This window comes from Bombina bombina, chromosome 1 (genome assembly GCF_027579735.1).
Source record: "Bombina bombina isolate aBomBom1 chromosome 1, aBomBom1.pri, whole genome shotgun sequence".
In the NCBI taxonomy this organism is placed as follows: domain Eukaryota; kingdom Metazoa; phylum Chordata; class Amphibia; order Anura; family Bombinatoridae; genus Bombina; species Bombina bombina.
Window position 1 is genome coordinate 1,347,020,564 of NC_069499.1, and position 24,248 is coordinate 1,347,044,811.

General features: G+C 35.2%; 1 protein-coding gene across 1 annotated transcript in view; it reads left to right on the forward strand.

Moving 5' to 3' along the window:
• NECTIN4 (nectin cell adhesion molecule 4) overlaps window positions 1–24,248 on the forward strand; it is a 129,276-nt gene that overhangs the window by 68,314 nt on the left and 36,714 nt on the right. The window contains exons 2-4 of the mRNA XM_053702995.1: window positions 9,686–10,039; window positions 17,121–17,411; window positions 17,506–17,620. Of these exons, the coding sequence (XP_053558970.1) occupies window positions 9,686–10,039; window positions 17,121–17,411; window positions 17,506–17,620 (760 nt within the window). The remainder of the gene's footprint in view (window positions 1–9,685; window positions 10,040–17,120; window positions 17,412–17,505; window positions 17,621–24,248) is intronic.

A 24,248-nucleotide genomic window follows, 5' to 3' on the forward strand; every position in this document is an offset into this window, starting at 1 on the left:
GCCACTTATTACCAGCTTGCTTCTAGTACTGCACTGCTGCTCCTACCTAGGGATGATTTTCAACAAAGGATAGCAAGAGAATTAAGTAAATGTGATAATATAAGTAAATTGAAAAGTTTCTTATAATTCCATGCTCTATTAGAATCAAGAAAAATTCTAAGAAACATTTTTGTTTGTGTGTTTATGCAATTGTGTGTAGGGGGCTAGGCAGTAGTTATTCAATCAAAACATGTAAATAAGAATTTCATCATTTTAAAATTAACATTTTTTGCAGCCTTCCAGACATTTAAATGCAATAATAAATTAAAATAAAAGGGCACTAAACACGGTTTATGCAGCAATCTAAGAGCAAAGTATACTGAAAACTCTATGGGGACAGAACCTAAAGGCTATATTTGCATCTTGCCAGGTGCTTGCTTGGTGGTGGCCAACCCCTCACAACCTTTATTTTTAAAGGGACACTGAACCCAAAAAAAATATTTTGTGATTCAGATAGAGCATGCCATTTTAAGCAACTTTCTAATTTACTCCTATTATCAATTTTTCTTTGTTCTCTTGCTATCTTTATATGAAAAAGAAGACATCTAAGCTTTTTTCTTGGTTCAGAACTCTGGACAGTAGTTTTTGATTGGTGGATGAATTTATCCACCAATCAGCAAGGACAACCTAGGTTGTTCACCAAAAATGGGCCGGCATCTAATCTTATATTTTTGCATTTCAAATAAAGATACCAAGAGAATAAAGAACATTTGATAATAGGAGTAAATTAGAAAGTTGCTTAACATTTTATGCTCTTTCTGAATCACAAAAGAAAAAATGTGGGTTCGGTGTCCCTTTAACTTTTGATCTGACGAGTATTACAGCCAATCAGCTGCCATACTGCCTGCCCCACAGGCTACACAGAGTGTGCACCCGCTACCTTGCATAAGGAATTTGATCCCAGACTATATATTGGGCAGAGAGTGCACTCACTGTGTAGCTTATGGGGCAGTTAGAACTGAGGAGCTGGATTAAAGGGACAGTCAGGTCCAAAATATTTTTTTATGATTTAGATAGGGCAAGTCATTTTAAACAACGTTACAATTTACCTTTATCACCAATTTTGCTTTGTACTCTTGGTATTCTTAGTTGAAAGCTAAATCTAGGTAGGCTCATATGCTAATTTCGTAGACCTTGAAGGCAGCATCTAATCTGAATGTATTTTGACAGTTTTTCACCACTAGAGGGTGTTAGTTCATGTGTGTCATATAGATAACATTGAGCTCACGCACGTGAAGTTACCTAGGAGTCAGCACTGATTGGCTTAAATGCAAGTCTGTCAAAAGAACTGAAATAAGGGGGCAGTTTGCAGAGGCTTAGATACAAGGAAATCACAGAGGTAAAAAGTGTATTATTATAACTGTGTTGGTTATGCAAAACTGGGGAATGGGTAATAAAGGGATTATCTATATTTTTAAACAAAACATTCTGGTATTGACTGTCCCTTTAAGAATTGGCAACCTGTTTAACACTTTGGGTCGGATGTGCTAAACTAAGCAGCTAATCAACTTGTGCCATAGCAGACCATGGTCTCTGATAACAATTAGGAGACCTACAGGCAGGCTCAAAAGTAATACGTGGCCCCAAGCAAACCATGCTTCTGACCAGAAAGACCAGAATAGAGCTCAACGGTATCATGTCTGGGTAGATACTGGCTTCATGGCAATCTTATCAAAAAGTCATCCAATCCCAATCAAGTGACATCAGGCAAAGGCCAGAGGTTCTTTTGAGTGTAAGGAACAATATCACTGAATACAGGTATCACTCTTTGTGACAACTCCAACAGAAAACCTAATCCACAGAAATGTAGGCAACCCAGTCTCAGTCTGCTAGTGCACCATCTTCTACTCCCACTGTCATTCAGTTCACTCATCTGCCACACCAAAGGATTGCCATATTCATTGTTGTATCCAGTAATGACCAGTACAATAATCAGTAGTGTGTTTGGTAGTACTCAAGCCTCTTAGAGAGAAGTTGTTTAAAGGGACATGAAACCCAAATTTTTTCTTTTGTGATTTAGAAAGAGCATGTCATTTTAAACAACTTTCTAATTTACTTCTATTATCTCATTTGCTTCATTCTCTTGATATCACTTGCTGAAAAGCATATCTAGATATGCTCAGTAGCTGCTGATTGGTTGCTGCACATAGAGGCCTGTGTGATTGGCTCACCCATGTGCATTGCTATTTCTTCAACAAAGGATATCTAAAGAATTGAGCAAATTAGATAATAGAAGTAAATTGAAAAGTTGTTTAAAATTACATGCCCTATCTGAATCATGAAAGTTTAATTTTGACTAGAGTGCCCCTTTAAGCCTGAGGCCACTGCCTATAACTAAACATACAGAGGTGTCTAGAAGCTTCAAAAACACTTCAGTCATTTTAGGGTATGATGATAACACATTCCATAGAGTTCTCTCATCTATATATCATGGTATAAGTAATATATTATTAAAAAGTACTTATTGCTGTCTTCAAGACCTTATATAAAAAAACAGCCAGAAGTTCCCATTAAACAAAATATTTAATTTCCCAATTTTTTTCCATTATGCTTATAAAAAGTTTTACTGCATATATCATGATATGATTTACCCATGTTTTGCAAAATGTCCAAAATTGCATTTTTTCCACTGCCTTCAGAGAGGCCAGAGTATATCCTACAGTATCCAGAACCTTGACTTTGCTACATTCTACACAGTGATTGCATGATAAATGCAAGGGATCATGTATATCAGCCTATGACTGTACAGAGAAGAAGTTGTGTGTCCCAGGGCAGCTGTTAATGTATTGCTCTCTAATTTCTACCAATATTTTTAGTTCTGATGCTTAATGCTTATACCTCCTATAAGGCCGTCTGTATAATCACATCTCTCTCTCTCTCTCTCTCTCTCTCTCTCTCTCTCTCTCTCTCTCTCTCTCTCTCTCTCTATATATATATATATATATATATATATATATATATATATATATATATATATATATATATATATATATATATATTTTCTCTTCTGTGAGTTCTGAAATAGAGGGTTTAATATTTTTGGAGGTGCTTTATATTATACTTCATTTGGGCCAAGGGAAGGCAACTTCCCCTGTTACTAAAGGAGGGGGCTGGAGAGACACAACTGCACAAGTGTAAACTTAGTGAATGAGGAGGTGATTGAAAAGACGTAGATAAAAAAAACATCACAAGGTAAAAAGGTAAGAAAACAAAAAAGGGTAATTGATAGAAACAGTAAAACAATGGAGGGAGTGAGGAGAGGCATGGATGGGTGTGGTCAGGACAAGCACGTATGGATCAAACACAGGCCAGTGATTAACCAGAAGAGACTTGAACTGAAGAAAGCTATGCAGGACGGGGGAGTTGTGAATAGTGTCAGATATAGGGTATAGTAGTATGACTGAGGCCATAAAAATGTGCTTTAATCTGTCCTATCACTATATACATATATGTCCTTCCAGTGGTCCTGGAGTGTCTGCCCTATATAACCAAAATGAGAGAAGGACAAACATTTATATTATTAAAAAAACAAATCAAAACAAACAAACATATGTGCTCATACCAATATAGGAATAGACACACATCTGGCAGATTCAAACCTACTTGCTCAGTAGATATGTGCTTTGATTTTTATTATGTATCGTACAATAAACCTTTGTGCACATTTTTCCCTAATGATTAAAGTTTTTTAATCAAATTATAAAAAAAGTAATAATTACTATTTTGCATGTGGATATTGTTGTGAATAAGACCTGACATGCATGTTAGCATTACCAAGGGTGTGTGCTTTTATATAGTGTATCTGTCTGTTGATTTTATGTTGATGCTGTGTGGGGATAACTTAGCCTGTTTGGGCACGGAGTGTATATTTTGGCTTTGTCATGAAAAATACCCTTTTATGCTGTTTGTAGTTTCTAACCGATGTTAGTAATACATAAACATAATGTAACATATTTAGTAGGAACATGTCAAAAAAGCAAGGTCTTGTGTAATTAACTTAGATTAGCATAGACAGTACAATAAAAACATATTCAAATGTGTTAAAGCATTTAATTACAGCACAAATACACAATTTTTCTTAATGCCAGTGAGTTTTTGATCATCATGTCCTATGTGTTTATCCTTTGCAAATGGTCCATCGAACTATAAATAGGTAAGAACCAAAACAATATGTATTGAATCAGCAATACATAAATACTATGCCCATAAGTCTGCACATGCACCAGATCTTCCAATGAGCTCGTTCACACACTTCACAGGGAGATACAACTGGCGCATTCAGAAAGTGACGTCCAAAAAGAAATTCTGTGAAAGGCACAAGAGAGTTAAAAATACTGTTCCCTTGGTTGGCGCCATCAATCTATATTACGTGTTATTATAGCTACTGTGACCAATTTGCCACACAGCACAAACAATTCAAAGTGCTTCAATTATCATTCAGAATTTTATGTAACTAAAAAAACAGCGTTATGTAGTCAAGTGCTGTTAACATCTACTAAATTATTTTTCAATAAACTGCATGTAAAGCGCTACAATTCAAAATACAAAGTTCACTCTATATTCATCATAGCCTCACCCACTGACGCGTTTCTTCACTAAGAATGTGATTTCGTCAGGGTATTCTCAAATACAAAATCTTTTGAATACTTTTTTTTTATTGTTTTTCTGTTCTTTCTACTTTATAAAATATACATTAGTTTTATTTTCATTCTATCTGCTTATTAATCATGACATTTTATACCACTTTAGGGCTAGATTACAAGTGGATCGGTATTTAGTGCTCCGTCTCGAACTTTTTACTTGTGCTGGTTAGTGCGCGTATTACAAATTGAAAGTATTTTTTCAGGACTTCAGATATTGTGACCACTCTAAATTCTTTTCCCCATAGCCTTCATTGGGGAGCTCAAGCTGAAAAAAACCTAACACTTATTGCTTGTGCACTAACCCGAAGGTAGTTATGAATTCTTTACATTCCAGTGTTCTTCGCATAGAAGAAAATATTCTATTTATTTACATATATCTGATGTATTTTTGTAAAATATATATCTATACCTACATATATGAATATATACAGGTATAGTTATATAAACAGTAAAAAATAAATATTAATATTGAATAAAAATTATTTTTTATTGTTTTCAGGTATTTGAGTAAAAAGGGCTCCAATATATATTTTTCTAAGGGGGTCATTCATAGCTCACATTTAACTTTAGACTTTGGGTGTTTTAGCTTCAGCTATTGTCACTGAATTAATGCTTATGTTTTATTCTATAGTTAGCGTCACTGGGTTATTGCATATGTGCTATGGTGCATTTATTGTTATTATGTTGTTGCGCATGTGATATGCACCAGTCACTTCATTACTGTATGTGTGCTATGTTGCATTTATTGTTATTGTGTTGTTGCGCACGTGCTGTGCACCAGTCTCTTCATTACTGTATGTGTGCTATAGTGCATTTATTGTTATTGTGTTGTTGCGCACGTGCTGTGCACCAGTCTCTTCATTACTGTATGTGTGCTATGGTGCATTTATTGTTATTATGTTGTTGCGCACGTGCTGTGCACCAGTCACTTCATTACTGGATAGATATGTGCTATGTTGCATTTATTGTTATTGTGTTGTTGCGCACGTGCTGTGCACCAGTCTCTTCATTACTGGATATGTGCTATGGTGCATTTATTGTTATTGTGTTGTTGCGCACGTGCTGTGCCCCAGTCACTTCATTACTGGATATGTGCTATGTTGCATTTATTGTTATTGTGTTGTTGCGTACGTGCTGTGCACCAGTCACTTCATTACTGGATAGATATGTGCTATGTTGCATTTATTGTTATTGTGTTGTTGCGCACGTGCTGTGCACCAGTCTCTTCATTACTGGATATGTGCTATGGTGCATTTATTGTTATTATGTTGTTGCACACGTGCTGTGCACCAGTCACTTCATTACTGTATGTGTGCTATGGTGCATTTATTGTTATTATGTTGTTGCACACGTGCTGTGCACCAGTCACTTCATTACTGGATGTGTGTTATGCTGCATTTAAAGTTGCAATTACATACAGCTCTATGATTATTATATACATTCCACGCTACCTCCAGCATCAGTAAGACATTGTTCATATACTACACTACATTCTTTGTTCCTAAGTAATTTTATGCACACTATACTGTACTTTGTGTTTAGCTGTTATCCTGGTGTACACTGAATACCATTGAGTTTACTATAAGATTACTGAGTGAATCATACCTCTTTTCTTTTGTGTTATTGATCATGTGACAGTAAAGCAGTTTCTGATATTACACAACATAACTATATATTTTTTTTGTGCAAAGACAAACAGTCTATGAACTGCTGACTAGACTACATAGTCTGAGGTCCAGGTTCTTTTACTTGCTTCACGGTTTTGTCAATTCCTTTGACAGTAATTGAGAGGATGAAATAACAAGTTTTTGCAAGATCCTAAGGTATTGCCGTAGCTGGTATCCTGAAGATCCAGTTTGCCCAGTTCCTGGTGCCTGTCAACATTTTAAGCTTGATTTGGCTGATTAGAGATTGAGACTATGACTTGTACACTGGGCACACCCTTCCTGTCAGGCTCTGAAGAATGTCACTTTTATACACAATATTCTGGTGGGTTTTACATTGTAAGTAAACACGTTATTTTTTTTTTTTTTTAGTTGCACATTTAACTGTCCCCATTTTATGTGTTGGAATATATTTAATGGTTTATGAATGTCTCTATTACCTTTGTTTTGCTATTTGAAATAGCTGCTTTTGCACTTTTCAAACTGCCATCTGTACTGAAAGTATGCACATTGAAATATTCTCTATAGAAAAACTGTGTTAACAAGAAGCAGCAGAAGAAATTAACCTCCAAGTAAGGTTGTTTCTTGTGCTTGGAATACAATTAACTCATATCAGCTACTTGACTAAGTACGCCGTCCCTTTAATTTGTCCAGTGATTTGTTATATCAACTGAATAGCTTTAGATATATGGAAAATTGCACCTTTAAGTTTATTCTAGTGATTGAAAATGAAAGTGTCAGTACCTAAGTATTGGCCTTTGTTTATATAGAGAGAAATTAGTTGGCCTTATGAAACAGTAGATAATAAGAACAGCCTTTCCAAGAGGCTCAGCCCATTTGAATTACCACGTTCATGAGAAGAATCAGTTGAGGTTTCAATAAGTAAAAATAGCTTTTTTAATATAAGCCTACATGAGCAATTTCCCATACTTTTAAGATACTGCTGCTTTTATATATAATTTTATATTTTAAACACATTAATTAAGGGGAAACTAAAATAAAAAATAATTTTATAGTATAGTCTCCCTTTAAGGCTCAGACCACTAGAACATATACATTTAACATTACATTTTCTGTATCTGCTATTCTATTTTTTTTTTATTATTATTATTATTATTATTATTATTATTATTATTATTATCACTTAATTTAAATGTTCCATCGCCTTCTTCAAAACTATAAAAATATATGTAAAAATAATGAGCACAACTGGGACAGATCTGAGGTCTAATGACGGCATATGACTGAATGGGATTATAAAACTGTGGATCTCCTTTAATATATGGCCATATAGGGGTAGATTACAAGTGGAGCACTAATTTATTGCACGGCCGTAAACAGTCAAATTCGCCGTTTATGGGCAAGCGATAAATAACCAGCCATTACAAGTGGCTGGTTACTGCTACCACGACCTCGCTCAGAAAATTAACTAGAGGTCAGACCTCTGGATAATTTAAAAAAACAATTGCCCCAAAATAAAGAATATTCTTTTTTTTTAATTAAAAGAAATGTAGCGTGTTTTTTAATTATAAAAAATCTGCAAACAGCAGTTATGAGGGGTTAAAGTTGGCGCTTGCGAGTTGTTAGAAAAAAACGGCACTGAAAAGTGCCTTTACAAAGCAGTCTATTGGAACTGTGTTTTACCTGTAAATATACACTGTATGTATATGCTTATATACATATATATTTATATGTATATATGTGTATATACACATATTAACACATAAATACTGTATATATATATATTCATATAAAATTACAATCTGCTGTCCATCGCTGCGCGACTTACCCTCTTCTCTGCACTAGTTCTCATGCCGTGTCTGACGGCATGAGAACTAGGCTCCCATTGGAGCCTATGGAAGCACGCTCTCATGAGCCCAAAGTTTCCGTGCAATGTGAATGCAACCTCATACTTAACTTGGTATTACTAAGTGGAATCAATATTTTGCACTGCTCTAGCCCATAGTTTGCAGGAAATGGAATATGACTGACAACAGCTGCAGGACTATTGGGTCTGATCTAGATCAAATCAAGACACCCAATCTCCTCCTGGTTACCGAGCAGTTTTGTGAAGGACAGCTTGGAATCCTAGGTTCAATAAAAATAAGTATATAAATAGAGACAGCGGGATTAGCAGGCCGTTCCCATAAGGGAGCTTGGAATTTAAGTATGTGGTAATTAGTACAGATAGAAAGATGTTTTCACATGGTATCAATTATTCATAATTTATTCTTTATTGTAACAAAACAAAATATTTTTGGCAAATGTTTTTGTTTTGTCTGTTTGAAAAAAGGAGAAATATAAAAATACAACAAAATACACCAAATCCATAGTGAGTTTAAAAAGATAATTGAATATGACCCACTCAGCAAGATAATGTAATGTAATAATGGGCTTATTAACTAAAGTACCTACAATGATAGACAAGATAACAGGAAATAGTTGTCTCCATACCTAGACAGATATGTGACTTAACCTCTTTAGAGTTATGTTTCCTCTTTGGTGTTGGCTTCTGGATAAGGAGACGCCCAAATAGAGGACTGTGGCCATATCACTTTTCACAAGTCTGTACTTGCAGGCCTAGGTCTGCCCTAGTGGAAAAACAAGGGGTCACAGCTGAAGAGCTAGTCCTTCCCAAAGCAAGCTATTTATGAACACCCTACTTAGTTATGTACTTACTCAGCCCTGACGACCAAGCCCAGTTGTACTACTTAATTTAGTTCTCATAGAATGGAAATTACATAATCATTAGTTTAAAAATTAGTTAAACATCTCTCTTCATCTCTCACACATCTCCAGAAATAACTTATTTTAAATGTTGTTAAGATGATTTTGTTCTTTATACAAGTTACATTATCAAAAATCAAAAGCTCCAGTGGCACCAATGCATAAAATGGTCATTGTTAATGCATGGATGGACCCATCAATAAAAAGACAGCATTTTATCAATTAATCATGTCTCTGTAGTGTCTGTAATATTGTCTTTTCATTGATTGGCTCATCCATGCTTTTATAAAGGTTCATACATAAATGTGTACAACTGAAACACTTGTTGCTAGCTGCTGATCGGTGGGCTCTTGTCATTGGTTAAAATGATGTGTTCAGTTAGCTCCCAGCAATGCATTGCTGTTCCTTCAACCAAGGATTTTAAGAGAGCAATGCAAATTTGATAATGGAAGTAAATTGGAAAATTGTTTAAAAGTGTATATTCTATATGAAAGAAATAAATTGGATTTATGTTTATATAGTTATGGGTGTAAAGTCATACAAAAATGAAATATTCAGCTTCTGTTTGCATTTTTAAAATATATTTTTCAAGTGTTTTTTTGTGTGTTCTAGGGCACTTAACAGGGATTGTAAAAACGGAAAAGAGTATTACAGCAGTATTTGGCTTGGACGTAACGCTTCCATGCTACTACCAAGCCCAGGAGGAGGAAAAAGTATCGCAAGTTGTTTGGTCAAAGAAGTCTTCAAGTGGATTAAGTATCCAGATAGCCATTCTAAATACAGAATACGGAGCCTATGTTTCACCAGCGTATACAGGACGAGTGAAGGAAAAATCTCCTTTAAATGCAGAGGATGGAACAATCATATTAAAGAATGCAGCACAGGCAGACGAAGGCACCTACCAATGTCGTGTAAACACATTCCCAGCGGGAAACTTTGAAGCAGAGCTAATATTGAAGGTTTTAGGTAAGCCAAACACCTTAAAATATTTAATGTTAATTTTGAACAAATTTTATGTTTTTTTTTGTTTTTTTTAATAGAAATACTTATGTTCTTCACTTAGAAGAAATTGTTCTTTTTAATTTTAAATCTATCTATTTATAAAATATATATCTATTCATGCAGATATATAGCTATAGATATATTTTTTTAAATATACTTAAATATTAGGATATATATTTAAAATTATAAAAAGAACATTTCTTAGAAGTGAAGCGTATAAGTATTTGAAGTATTTCTTAACTTACCTTCGACTTTAGTGCAGTTGTCCTGGCGCACATTTGGGTTAGTGCATGAGCGAAAGCCAAAGGAGGATTTTGTAGTGCACCCCATCAAAGTCTATGGGGAAAGGATCGCACTATTCGACCTCCATATATTTTAGCGGGCCTGAGTCTTCGCTCACTCGCTAACTTTTTAAATTCAACTTCTAATACAAGTGCAAGAATAGAAGCACTATTGATTTAACTTGTGTGGAGTTAAAACTCAAAGCATTAATATTTTTAGGCTCCGCTTATAATATAGTTCCAAATGTGTGCAACATAATTCTTGGCTTGAAGCTCATCCTGAAAGGTATCATGTACTTAACATAATATACAATATTATTACCCTTTTAATAACACAAACTGCAAATAAGCTAAGTTATTAATATTTTCACGTTTGAGATTCTAGGAAAACATTTCTTAAAATAATTTGTTCCTTAAGATGTTACAAGTAAAAATGAAAAAATAGGTATTTTCAGGATAGTGCATATCTCGAGCACTGTATTGCAGCGATGAACCAGTCTTCTACATTTAGGGGCATATTTATCAAGTTCCGTATGGAGCTTGATGCCCCTGTTTCTGCGCGAACCTTCAGGAAACAGAAGTTATGCTCCATAACTTGTCCGTCTGCTCTGAGGCGGCGGACAGAAATCAACCCGATCAAATACGATCTGGTTGATTGGCACCCTCTGCTAGCGGCAGGGGGCGGCATTGCACCAGCAGTTCACAAGAACTTCTGGCGCAATGATAAAATGATAAATGATAAAACAGCAGCATTTATCGATGTGTAGCGATGTACAGCGGACATGATACGCTACTTCATATCATGTCCGCTCGCACATTGATACATAGGCCCCATAGTGCTCAAGTCACTTGCAGACTTCTGAGCCTACCTCAGTATTTTCTCATGGAAAGGGGCTATGTTTTTGCAAATAATAACAAAAAAAATTGAGAATATATATATATATTTAATTGCACATTTTATTTGAATCATGAAAGTTTAATTTCAATGACCTTTTAATACCCTTAAACATAAGATACATAAAGAAAGTTTGAATTACAACATGAAACAGCACAAAAAGATCTGTTGGCACAACTAGTAAGGTGTGGCAGTTATGGGTAAACTTCAGAGTTTTGGGACAGGCTGAGTCAGTGTCTTTGTAATATGATCAGTGGAATATTCATGCTTTGCCTGTTTTCACCTTTTTTATAGACTCGGGGGCTTTTTATAAGTCTACCTCAAAGTGAGGTATGGACATAATATAGGGTGTCTGATTTACATAGAATATGCTCTGACATTTACAGCCACTTGTCTTGACAATCTGAATTGTGCACAAAACAGCTCCACTATGTCTAAACACATTTAATACTTAGTAATTTGGTAAATTTACTAACTGGTAATTTATTCTTACAATGCATTATAAATCCTAGCCCTGATCATCAATTTCTCTTTGTTCATTGTCGTTTTGCACACACTACCGACTAGATGTCTCCCATCACAGACCATTGTGATACATTTTAGTCTTTAGGCGTTTTAATCATGGTTCCATATTGCAAGTAAATCTAAACACAGCTAGCTTGTATTTTATTACGCTTTTCCTGATCCACTGCTTATGTATCTATAGAGGCTTCTGATATACAGAAAACAACATACACTATGGGGTTGTGGAGGGGAGTTTTGGGGGATTCACAGTAAAGGGGGGCTATGTAGTGAAGCCCGGGCAGACTAGTTATGTTAGGCTAAGTAAAGGGTCAGGTCAGCAAAGTTAGCATTGGGCTATTTACAGTTTGCTTTGGATTGTCTGAGGCTGACAATGAGTATAAGCAGAGCCATGGGGTGTATTATTTTATAAAAGAGAGGCAGAATGGCTTCTAATTCACTGCGCTACCTGTTGTGTCATGCAACAAAAAATACAATAAAGGCTCAGGGTGGCCAGTGCAGAGAGGGGATTAAGTACCAAGGTAAAAACTGGTTGATAGATTGAGATTTGAGGTCTTGGACTAATACAAACACTGATGACTTAAGCTTTTTTAAAAACAAGTTTTAAAAAGTGCACGTTTAGTGTCCCTACAATCCCCCAAATCTGCTAATTTTACATGTAATGAACAAGTACTATGTAATAATAGAACAATTGTGTAATTTTTCCATCAACAAGAGTATAATCTAAGTTTATATATAGTGGTCCAACAGTATATAATAATCCCCAGTGAAAACATTTTCAATATGTATGTGAAATATGACACTGAAGGTAATGCTATTTTAGTTACATTATTTATTGATTCTCAATCTGTTACAGTATTTTGCTGAAGTTTATAATAGTGGCTTTATATACATATTGCCCAATATCTAATTAATTTTATTTAGAAGTGAGGATTTGCCTCTCATGTGTCTATGGTTATTTTGGGGTATGTGTATTTTGGCTTAGTAAGTTTCTATGTTTATTTCAGTTCTGACATACCAAGAATAAGGCCGAGATGGCCATAGGGCTTACAGAGCAAATGCCCGATGGGCCTTGTTCTTATGTGGGACTTGCTGCTATATAGAAGCCCCACCCTCTCTTAATATGGGTAACAATAGGAAAGCTGTTACAGTCTGATTATTTCGTAAAGCAGACTGTGCATTTCAGCAGAGGTGATGCAGGTAGAGGGATCTGATTTATTATGGCCACCTAGCTGACAGAGACCTAACTGATGTGGGCTGCTCCGGCTTTAAATGCCTGGGCCTTTTATCAATGCATCAATGCATTTTTTTCTAACATTTTTGCTATGCTTCTTTGAACACCAAAATCTTGTGTTGATAATATGACGCGCCTATATGTTCAGGATGTTATTACCATACTTCATTTGTGTAGCACTTGCACGCACAATGCGTACACAAACCATTACATTTGTAAACATACCAATGCAGAAGAAAATTTATAATGAAGGTGGTGATTAGGGGACAAAAATTGTCCTCTATTATTTACATGCATAATGGATATGTTAAGCAAGAAAGCAATATTCTCCTTGGCAAATCATATAGAAGGTAACATCTTCCAACAAAAGCAAAGAAATAAATGTGAAAAGAAATTTAGACCATATAGAAGGGGCTAGTGCTCTAACTTCTAAATCAGGATTGGCCAACATTTAGTTACATCACTCTTTTCATCTTCTAGAACACAGACCAGACGCCATCCATTAGATGCTATTAGCAGACAGGCACTCAGTAACAAGAAGTAGGGCATGGCACAAAATGGTAGCAGGTTAGGAAAAACATTTATTTTGTAATGCCATGCTGGACTTATTTTTAGATATCAGGCTCCTTTACTGCACACATAATTTATGTTGAGCATCATATTAAATAACTATCCTCAATATACATGATCTACCCCCTAAAGGAATCTGATATAAATAAATATGACTAAATGGCTGTAAAGGAATGAATAAATTGCCATTCATTATTCTAGATCAGTAGCAGAGAGTTTCAATCCAACCTGATTATTCTCACATTAGAGATGATGAATGTAAAAGCATTGCAATTTGCCTTTGCAGTAAGACACACAGCACTGGTGTGAGGTATGTACTGCTATTATGAATCAGTTGACTTTACATTGTTTCAAGGCATATACAGTAACAGTTAAATATGTGTAGTTAGTGTAAAATGTGCCCATTAGAAACAGACAATTGCTGTTTGGGTAAGATAAACCCTTGACATGGGACAGATATATAATTAGTAAAACAGATGTACCAATTAGCATTAGACAAGTGCTGATAGGGTCAGGCATGTCAATAATTTAAGATACATGATGACAATATTAAGAGACACTTATTGACATGAGATGCATTGGTGTGAGAAACACGTTACTAGTCTAAGACTTCACCGTTGGTTATAAATATTTTTTGGTGAGAAGTGTTGCTAATCTATATTGTCTACATGTTATTAAACACCATTATCCCACTAAAATAGCAGAAACACTAATATAAGTTCCCTTCTTTGAGTAGAAAGTCCCCTTTTCTCAATCAAATCTGAAATTTGTGAGTTCAATACATATGCTTATGTTAAAAATACCAACTGGCCGAGTTTGGCCACACAAGACCAATGAATATTAAAGAGATGTTACACTGTGATTGTATCTCCTCTTTAGTCTGTTTCAAATTATCCATTTTACCTGATGGGGTTGATTCAATTGTTTACTTATAGATCATTTATCTTTATTTTGTCAATTGAAATAGTTTTTTTTTTTTTTTTTTTTTTTTTTAGTTTTTTTTTGCCTGTTTCATCCACATCTATACTAAAAAGTTCAATACTTAAAGGGACAGTACACTGTAAAATTGTTTTTCCATTAATGTATTTTAAATAACTTGTTATACCAACTGCAGAGTATAAAATATTTGAGAAATTCAATTTTCATGCTTATTTGTGTATATAAAGTAGCTGATTTTGTGCTTTGAAACCACAGCCTATTACAATGGGTTGAACTTAAAGGTAATATCGGATCTCAAAATGTTCTAAGTTTGTGTAAACAGACTTGCTTCCTTATCTTTTATTTGGCTGGAACACCAAAGCTCAATACATAGAGAGAACAATGGAAAATGATCATTTTATTACTAAACTATCCTGCATCCCACTGAGAGTGTAATCTCTTCTGCTGGCTGTGTATACTTAGGCTATTCAATAGCCTATACTCCAGTATTAATTTGTTCAGTGTAGGTGGCGATACCACAGGCTAAATCAGCTATTTCAAATGCTGAAATAGGAGTAAAGGAGCTACTTGTAACCAATTTAATACACTCTATCAGGCTAAAAGGATCATTGGAAATAATTTAAAGGGGATAATTTTTTTTGGCTGAACTGTCCCTTTAAGTACAGATTGTAGAAAAGTTATGTAAATAAGAATGTCTAAAATAAATTATACTCCCAGCTTGTGTGAAATGTTTATGTTTCTATGTAGTGTTCTTTATGTGAAAGAGAGTTCCTTACATTACAATACAAGGTCTAAAAAATATCAGGCCCTAAGTTTTGGTCACACTATACAAAGAGAGATAAGGAGGATTTTGAGAAAATATAGAGATATAAGCTACTGAGGTCTGATCTCCCTGAAAGCTCATCCCATTTGGTTGGGATATGGTTTCAGTTAGCAGAGACAGCTATTTCATATACAAACTTATACCTAAAAGAGCAAATTTTCCACACATTTTAAACTCTGCACCTGGTTTAATAAGTCAATCTAAACCACATTGCAAACCAGTTTCATTGTTAATATAAAAAGACAATTTGTTAAAGAAAATTTCAAATAATAAAACATTTTTTTATTACTGATGTATTCATTATTTGCAATACTTGTTATGTTAAAGGTATAGTCTAGACAAAATTAAATTTTTACGATTCAGATAGAGCATGCAATTTCAAGCAACTTTCTAATTTACTCCTATTATCAAATTTTCTTCGTTCTCTTGGTATCTTTATTTGAAAAAGCAAGAATTTAAGCTTAGGAGTCGGCCAATTTTTGCTTATTGGTGGCTACATATAGATACTAATCAGCACGCGCTACCCAAGTGCTGAACCAAAAATGGGCCAGCTCTATCTGATTCATGAAAGTTTAATTTTGACAAGACTATCCCTTTAATCTACTACTACAGTAGGTCTTATGCTATGTATACTATAATGTATGTGTTTTCTTTTTGATATCTGGTCCCAACTCAAATAATGTGGAAAAACAAATGTTGAATTAAAATCCTAATTGCATAATAGTTTGACAGTTGAGATCAGTAAAAAGACAGTCTCACTCTCTTATTGTTTGTAATATGTCCTGCTTTAGCAAGATTATAAAATTTGAGAACATAAAATCAGTTATCATGTGAGATTCAGCCATTTCTCATAATATTATGCATAACCAGAAATGTCAAGAGGCCAGTTTAGTTGCACTACTTAGAAGTTGTGATATTTAGAAATCAGGCTACATATATAAAAAAACTATACATATACAATATATATATATATATATATATATATATATATATATATATATATATATATATATACACACACACACAGACATATAAAGGATTGTTTATTTAAAACTAAAAATAATATTTTCTTCTAAGTGAAAAACATAGGAATTTGAAGAATTTCTTACGCACCTTCTGATTTAGTTCAGTTCGGGTTAGCATGCAAGCGATAAATAGAAAATACTTTGTTTAGCATGCCTCCTAGAAGTCTACGGGAGAGGGAATTAGCGCAGTAGTGATATCCGAAGTCCTGAAATTAGCGTGCCTAAGTTTTTTGCTTGTGCGCTAACTTTTTACTTTCAGCTTGTAATACCAGCGCTAACCTAAAAGCGCTCATTTTTTTACCCTAGCACTCATGAGCTATTTGTAATCTAGGCTAAGGTGTATATTCTTATATATTTATATATAATGACTTAGATACAAATATTCCCAAAGAAATGAGAAGTGAGAAAAAAAAAACCAATATTGTAAAACATATAAGATATGGAGGACATTAAAGGTACATGAAATGCAAAAAAAAAGGAAATCTTTCATGATTCAGATACAGTGTCAAATTAAAAAAAAAAAAATCCAATTTATTTTTATTGTCAAATTGTATTAATTCCATGAGTATCCTTTTTTGAAAAGCAGGTAGGTTTGGCTCAGAAGCGCACCAGACATGTACATGCTACTTGACTAGGTATACAATAAGAATGAAGCAAAATTGATACCAGAAGTAAATTGGAAATGTTATTTAAAACTGTACGCTTTATATGTCCTAGACTGAAAACAATTTTTTTTTCTCTGTAAATCTCCACTAGTTCCTCCTCTTCCTACTTTGAACGTTGGTCCCCAGCTAAAAGAAGGAGAAGGGAAGTCCCTGGCAGCTTCCTGCACAGCTGAAGGGAACCCAGCACCCACTGTGACATGGGAAACTAAAGTGTTTGGGACGAACCACACAAACACGGCTATGCACCCTCGATCTACCTCAGTGACCAACGAGTTTTATGTGGTTCCAACTCGGAGCATGAATGGAAAATCTCTCACCTGTGTTGTCTCACATCCAGGATTTCAAATTGAGAAAAGAATCTCACATGTCCTTGACGTGGCCTGTAAGATTTCTCTTGATAACATTCTGTGCACATCTCACACATGTACAAAGAGAGATCAGCCATTTATTGTTTTATAACATTTTCTCATCCATAGATATTTCTGATATCTCAATTGAAGGACATGAAGAGGGCTGGTTTGCTGGGAAAGAAGGTGCAACACTTAAGTGCATTTGTGATGGAAACCCAACTCCGCAATTTAAGTGGTCCAGGTAATCAATCACACATTTTTCCCAATAATGTTATATTATTATATTATACAAAAGAAAAAAAAATATTCATAAAGATAAATAAAAAAATTTAGTTGAATAAATGTAGTACTTGTTTGTGAAGACTAAAGATACTGTGCTGGATAACACAGAGGATGTACTGTGTCATACTAATATATTATTATTGTTTTAAGGGACTTAATGGCAAACATGAATTCCCAATAAAAGTTTGTATTATGAACAGTAACTCTAGATGCTAAATGCTAGAGATGTGCATTCGGCTTCTTTGAATTTATGTCAAGATGAGTCGTCTGATGCACAAACAGCCGAATACATTATTGGAAGAAATGTTAAAAAAATGAACAGTTGTGTCTCAAAATCAATTAATTAATTTGTTCATGCCATTTGGTACCAAAAAAGGTGCAGGATGGGTTGGAGCAGTTCCTTTGTTTGTAATGATACAGGGTGTCTGACCATTTTTGTGTCCATCATCCCCTGTCCAATCATGAAATATTATTACTAATGATTGATGCTAGGGACAACCAGCCTTGGCACTAAATATTGTATTTTAGTCATACAGGCTTGTCCAAATAAGCCTTAACCTGGCATAGGGAGGTGGGAGACTAGGGGGAGCTCAGACATTTTCAATCACTTTGACTAGAGCTATTGGAATGTGCAGTTGTGTGACTTCTTTTCTTCTGTGAGCTAGTAATTAACTAAAAAATAATTAGTGAGTTGTATGTTCTGTTAGCATTGAAAGGTTCTTTTAATTTTTTTGTATATAATGCATAATAAAAAATTATAGTTAAAATTAGATGTATACATTTGCTGTTTCTATTGGAAGTAATGGTAATGAATTCATACCCAATATTCAGTGCCCACATGAATGAACTTTGGATGAACTGAACAAAATCTTTTTGTTGGACAAAACACATTTTTCACCTGTGTCCATCTCTAAAAAAAGCTTTGAATTATTTTTTCATGACTTATTTCCCTATTTTCCTATAATATTTGTTCCACAATTCCCACAAGTATTGGAAGTGCAGACCTCAGAATTAAGACTTATAACCCTGCTACTAACTGTCCCCAGCAGAAGAGATAAGATAAGAAACATTTAAAAGGGTATGTCTGGGGACTGCAAAAAAAAATATTATGTATACATTTGCCTAGATTCAATAATAAAACCCCTCCAAAACATTTGAAAAACAAATATATTGCAGAATAAAACTTGCCACATCACATCCTAAAAATGCTAGAATCTAAAAAGATTTGTACCCGCCCCCATATCACAGCTGCGTATTATGCCCCCTTATAATGAATAGTCCCACTTCTATCTTGTAAACATTTGCTTCTTGACACAAAGAACGATTTCCATTGTGAAGGATACCAGCATCACAAAAACACCTTAAAGAACAAACTAATTAAATTAAAAAAATGTCCACTCTTAGATATGGAAAAAATAAAACAGTTATAAACATATAAAAAATTAAAAACAAGATAATCCCGTCAGTTTTGAAATAGCAAAGCACAATACTAAATTAGATACTGCATAGGGGAAATAGAGACTTTATGAATTCTGCATGCTAGGCCAAGATATATGTGAAGAATCGTGACCACACCTCTGGAATGCCACGGAACGTTCACGGCCAGCTGTGGAGACACCTTTCATAGAGTACAGCGAGACTATTTTACCATAACAGACAAATATTTTGCAATTACAACCATTAAAGGGACACCAGTCTACACCAGATTTTTTATTGTTTAAAAAGATAGATAATCCCTTTATTACCCATTCCCCAGTTTTGCACAACCAACACAGTTATATAAATACACTTTTTACCTCTGTGATTATCTTGTATCTAAGCCTCTGCAAACTGCCCCCTTATTTCAGTTCTTTTGACAGACATCCATTTTAGCCAATCAGAGCTGGCTCACCAGAACTCCATGTGCGTGAGCACAATGTTATCTATATGACACACGTGAACTAACACCCTCTAGTGGTGAAAAACTGTCAAAATGCCCTGAGAGAAGAGACGGCCTTCAAGGGCTTAGCATATGAACCTCCTAGGTTTAGCTTTCAACTAAGAATACCAAGAGAACAAAGCAAAATTGGTGATAAAAGTAAATTGGAAAATTATTTAAAATTACATTCTCTATCTGAATCATGAAAGTTTATTTTGGACTAGACTGTCCCTTTAAGTCAAACATTTTGCAAGCATTTTTCCTAAATATTACCATTGCAATAATAGTTTTACAACAATGCTAGCGGTTCTCATTGGATGTGCAAGATATCATGTACTGGGCACCTCATATAACTATAGATGTTAAAGTGCTGGTATATTTTAGAGGGACTTTAATTGATTACGTCTAATGAAGATGCGCTGCCACTTACTTTTTTATCTAGCTGTGACATTCTAATACCCTGTGCTCCGGCCGCATATTTTTTTGTGCGCTAACGGTTTGAACTGTTCTCCAGTAAGTTAAGCGCTTTAGCTACAATAAAAAGTGTTATACAGCTAGAGCGCCAATTGCAGAACAATTCAAACCGTTAGCTCACAAAAAATATGAGTTTTGAAGTGGGCAGTCGGAGCTTGGGGTATTAGAATGTCACAGCTAGATTAAAAAGTAATTTACAGCTCATCTTTATTAGAAGTGATAAATGAAAGTCCATCTAAAATATCACTTAGATTCCGGACCTGATTTTAAAACATGTACATGTTAACATTAATTTAATGGCACTAATGTCCAATACCAAAACACTGGAAATGATAAATAAAAAATACGCTCAGTGAATTTCAAACGAAATCTCCCTCTATAACCTCACAATAATCTATGGGGCATATTTATCAAGCTCTGTATGGAAGTAGAAGTTATATTTATCAAGTTCGCCAAAAACAGAAGTTATTAAGAAGATATGAAGCAGCGGTCTAAAGACTGCTGCTCCATAACTTGTCCGTCTGCTCTGAGGCGGTGAACAGAAATCAACCTGATCGAATACGATCAGGTTGATTGCCACCCCCTGCTCGTGAATCTGCAGGGGGCGGCATTGCACCAGCAGTTCACAAGAACTGCTAGTGCAATGATAAATGGTTATCGATGTGCTGCGATGTGCAGCGAACATGATACGCTACTTCGTATCATGTCCACTCGCACATTGGTAAATATACCCCTAAGAATCTAGGCTATTGCTACAAACAAATAAATGTCAAACAGTGCTTAGGGTACGTGTGCACTATTGAACCTACAAAGGTATGCTCCAAAAGAAAGGAGCTCAGTTTTAACAAAGGATATCAAGGGAGAAAAGTCAAAATGATAATAAAGGGAATTGGAAAGTTTCTTTAAAATTCCATGGTCTATTATAATTGTGAAAGTTTAATTTTTACTTCTATATACCTTTAATTCTGGTATCATACATAGTTGAATTCTTGGGTTATTTTGGCTCAGTAAGATATTTACAGAACATAGAACAAGTGGAGTTCCTTTCCTCTTGCCAAATGAAAAATTAGCATCAACTCCATCATCATTATATTATTATTATTTGGAAACTGCTAAATGTCATTACCTTGTACAATGTTTAAATTAGCTTTTATTTTACTTTTAGCTTGGAGTGTAGTCCTTGTTAGGCTCAAATCAAAATGTTTACCTTCTGTGCACAGAAAGTTTTCACACAATGTACTAAATCAACAGGCATTGTAAACCTTACTGTTGTATAAGTAGCATTGCTGGTGTTTGTCTTGTTAGATTCCTTTAGTATTGAATGGCTGTAACTCAGGGGAATTAACTTTTCACCATGATGAGACATATTTGACTTTCACATCATTTGAAGGACTGATGAGCACATTTTAGAAATATAATTACTCTTAATCGTAAAAATCTGTGCTTTTATAAACAAAACTCACTGAGTAAATGATAAAATTACTTCTAGGAGAGGACATTTTAAAATGTATCAGTTAAATAAATATGTGCTGTTTTATGATGGTGATGTATCGCTGCTGACCAAAAGAGCTTTGGGCGTTGTCCATACCAGCCAATGAGACATCTATTCTATGACTAGCTGAGCATAAAAATGCACCTTATTCATTTCACTTAAATAAAAAGATGTTTTCATACAAATATAATTTAAAGGGACACTGAACCCAAATTTTTTTCTTTCATGATTCAGATAGAGCATGACATTTTAAGCAACTTTCTAATTTACTCCTATTATCAAATTGTCTTCATTCTCTTGGTATCTTTATTTGAAATGCAAGAATGTAAGTTTAGATGCCGGCCCATTTTTTGTATACAACCTGGGTTGTCCTTGCTGATTGATGGATAAATTCATCCACCAATAAAAAAAAGTGCTGTCCACAGTTCTGAACCTAAAAAAAAGCTTAGATGCCTTCTTTTTCAAATAAAGATAGCAAGTGAACAAAGAAAAATTGATAATAGGAGTAAATTAGAAAGTTGCTTAAAATTGCATGCTCTATCTGAATCATGAAAGAAAAAATTTGGGTTCAGTGTCCCTTTAACATTGCTCTTTTATGTGCATGGTAGAATTGTTTTTTGAGCTTAATATCTCAGGGAGTGCAGAATTATTAGGCAAATGAGTATTTTGACCACATCATCCTCTTTATGCATGTTGTCTTACTCCAAGCTGTATAGGCTCGAAAGCCTACTACCAATTAAGCATATTAGGTGATGTGCATCTCTGTAATGAGAAGGGGTGTGGTCTAATGACATCAACACCATATATCAGGTGTGCATAATTATTAGGCAACTTCCTTTCCTTTGGCAAAATGGGTCAAAAGAAGGACTTGACAGGCTCAGAAAAGTCAAAAATAGTGAGATATCTTGCAGAGGGATGCAGCACTCTTAAAATTGCAAAGCTTCTGAAGCGTGATCATCGAACAAACAAGCGTTTCATTCAAAATAGTCAACAGGGTCGCAAGAAGCGTGTGGAAAAACCAAGGCGCAAAATAACTGCCCATGAACTGAGAAAAGTCAAGCGTGCAGCTGCCAAGATGCCACTTGCCACCAGTTTGGCCATATTTCAGAGCTGCAACATCACTGGAGTGCCCAAAAGCACAAGGTGTGCAATACTCAGAGACATGGCCAAGGTAAGAAAGGCTGAAAGACGACCACCACTGAACAAGACACACAAGCTGAAACGTCAAGACTGGGCCAAGAAATATCTCAAGACTGATTTTTCTAAGGTTTTATGGACTGATGAAATGAGAGTGAGTCTTGATGGGCCAGATGGATGGGCCTGTGGCTGGATTGGTAAAGGGCAGAGAGCTCCAGTCCGACTCAGACGCCAGCAAGGTGGAGGTGGAGTACTGGTTTGGGCTGGTATCATCAAAGATGAGCTTGTGGGGCCTTTTCGGGTTGAGGATGGAGTCAAGCTCAACTCCCAGTCCTACTGACAGTTTCTGGAAGACACCTTCTTCAAGCAGTGGTACAGGAAGAAGTCTGCATCCTTCAAGAAAAACATGATTTTCATTCAGGACAATGCTCCATCACACGTGTCCAAGTACTCCACAGCGTGGCTGGCAAGAAATGGTATAAAAGAAGAAAATCTAATGACATGGCCTCCTTGTTCACCTGATCTGAACCCCATTGAGAACCTGTGGTCCATCATCAAATGTGAGATTTACAAGGAGGGAAAACAGTACACCTCTCTGAACAGTGTCTGGGAGGCTGTGGTTGCTGCTGCACGCAATGTTGATGGTGAACAGATCAAAACACTGACAGAATCCATGGATGGCAGGATTTTGAGTGTCCTTGCAAAGAAAGGGGGCTATATTGGTCACTGATTTGTTTTTGTTTTGTTTTTGAATGTCAGAAATGTATATTTGTGAATGTTGAGATGTTATATTGGTTTCACTGGTAAAAATAAATAATTGAAACGGGTATATATTTGTTTTTTGTTAAGTTGCCTAATAATTATGCACAGTAATAGTCACCTGCACAAACAGATATCCCCCTAAAATAGCTATAACTAAAAACAAACTAAAAACTACTTCCAAAACTATTCAGCTTTGATATTAATGAGTTTTTTGGGTTCATTGAGAACATGGTTGTTGTTCAATAATAAAATTAATCCTCAAAAATACAACTTGCCTAATAATTCTGCACTCCCTGTATAATCAAAATTAAACTTTCTGTTTTACTTCAATGATCAAATTTCCTTTGTTCTTTTTGTATCCTTTGTTTGATAGGCTCAGGAGCAGCAATGCACTACTGTCAGCTGGCTAAACACATATGTGGAGCCAATAACAAGAGACACCAATCATCAACTCCCTCCCAGGAGTGCATTACTGCTACTGAGTCTATCTACATATGCTCTTTTTTGGGGGGTGATAAATGTTTTCCAAAGGATCAGCATGTGAGTAATTAATCCCTATGATCTCTTGTACCCAAACTTCCATTTCCTTTAAGTTTCAGTATGCACTTAAAGGATATGAAACCATTTAAAAACGTTGCCAATTTGCTTCTATTCTGTGTTGAAGAGATACCTAGGTAGGCATCTGGAGAACTACATGACAGGAAATAGTGCTGTCATTTAGTGCTCTTGCAAATGGATAACATTCTTGCAAAACTGCTGCCATATAGTGCTACAGAAATGGGCCGGCTCCTAAGCATATGTCCC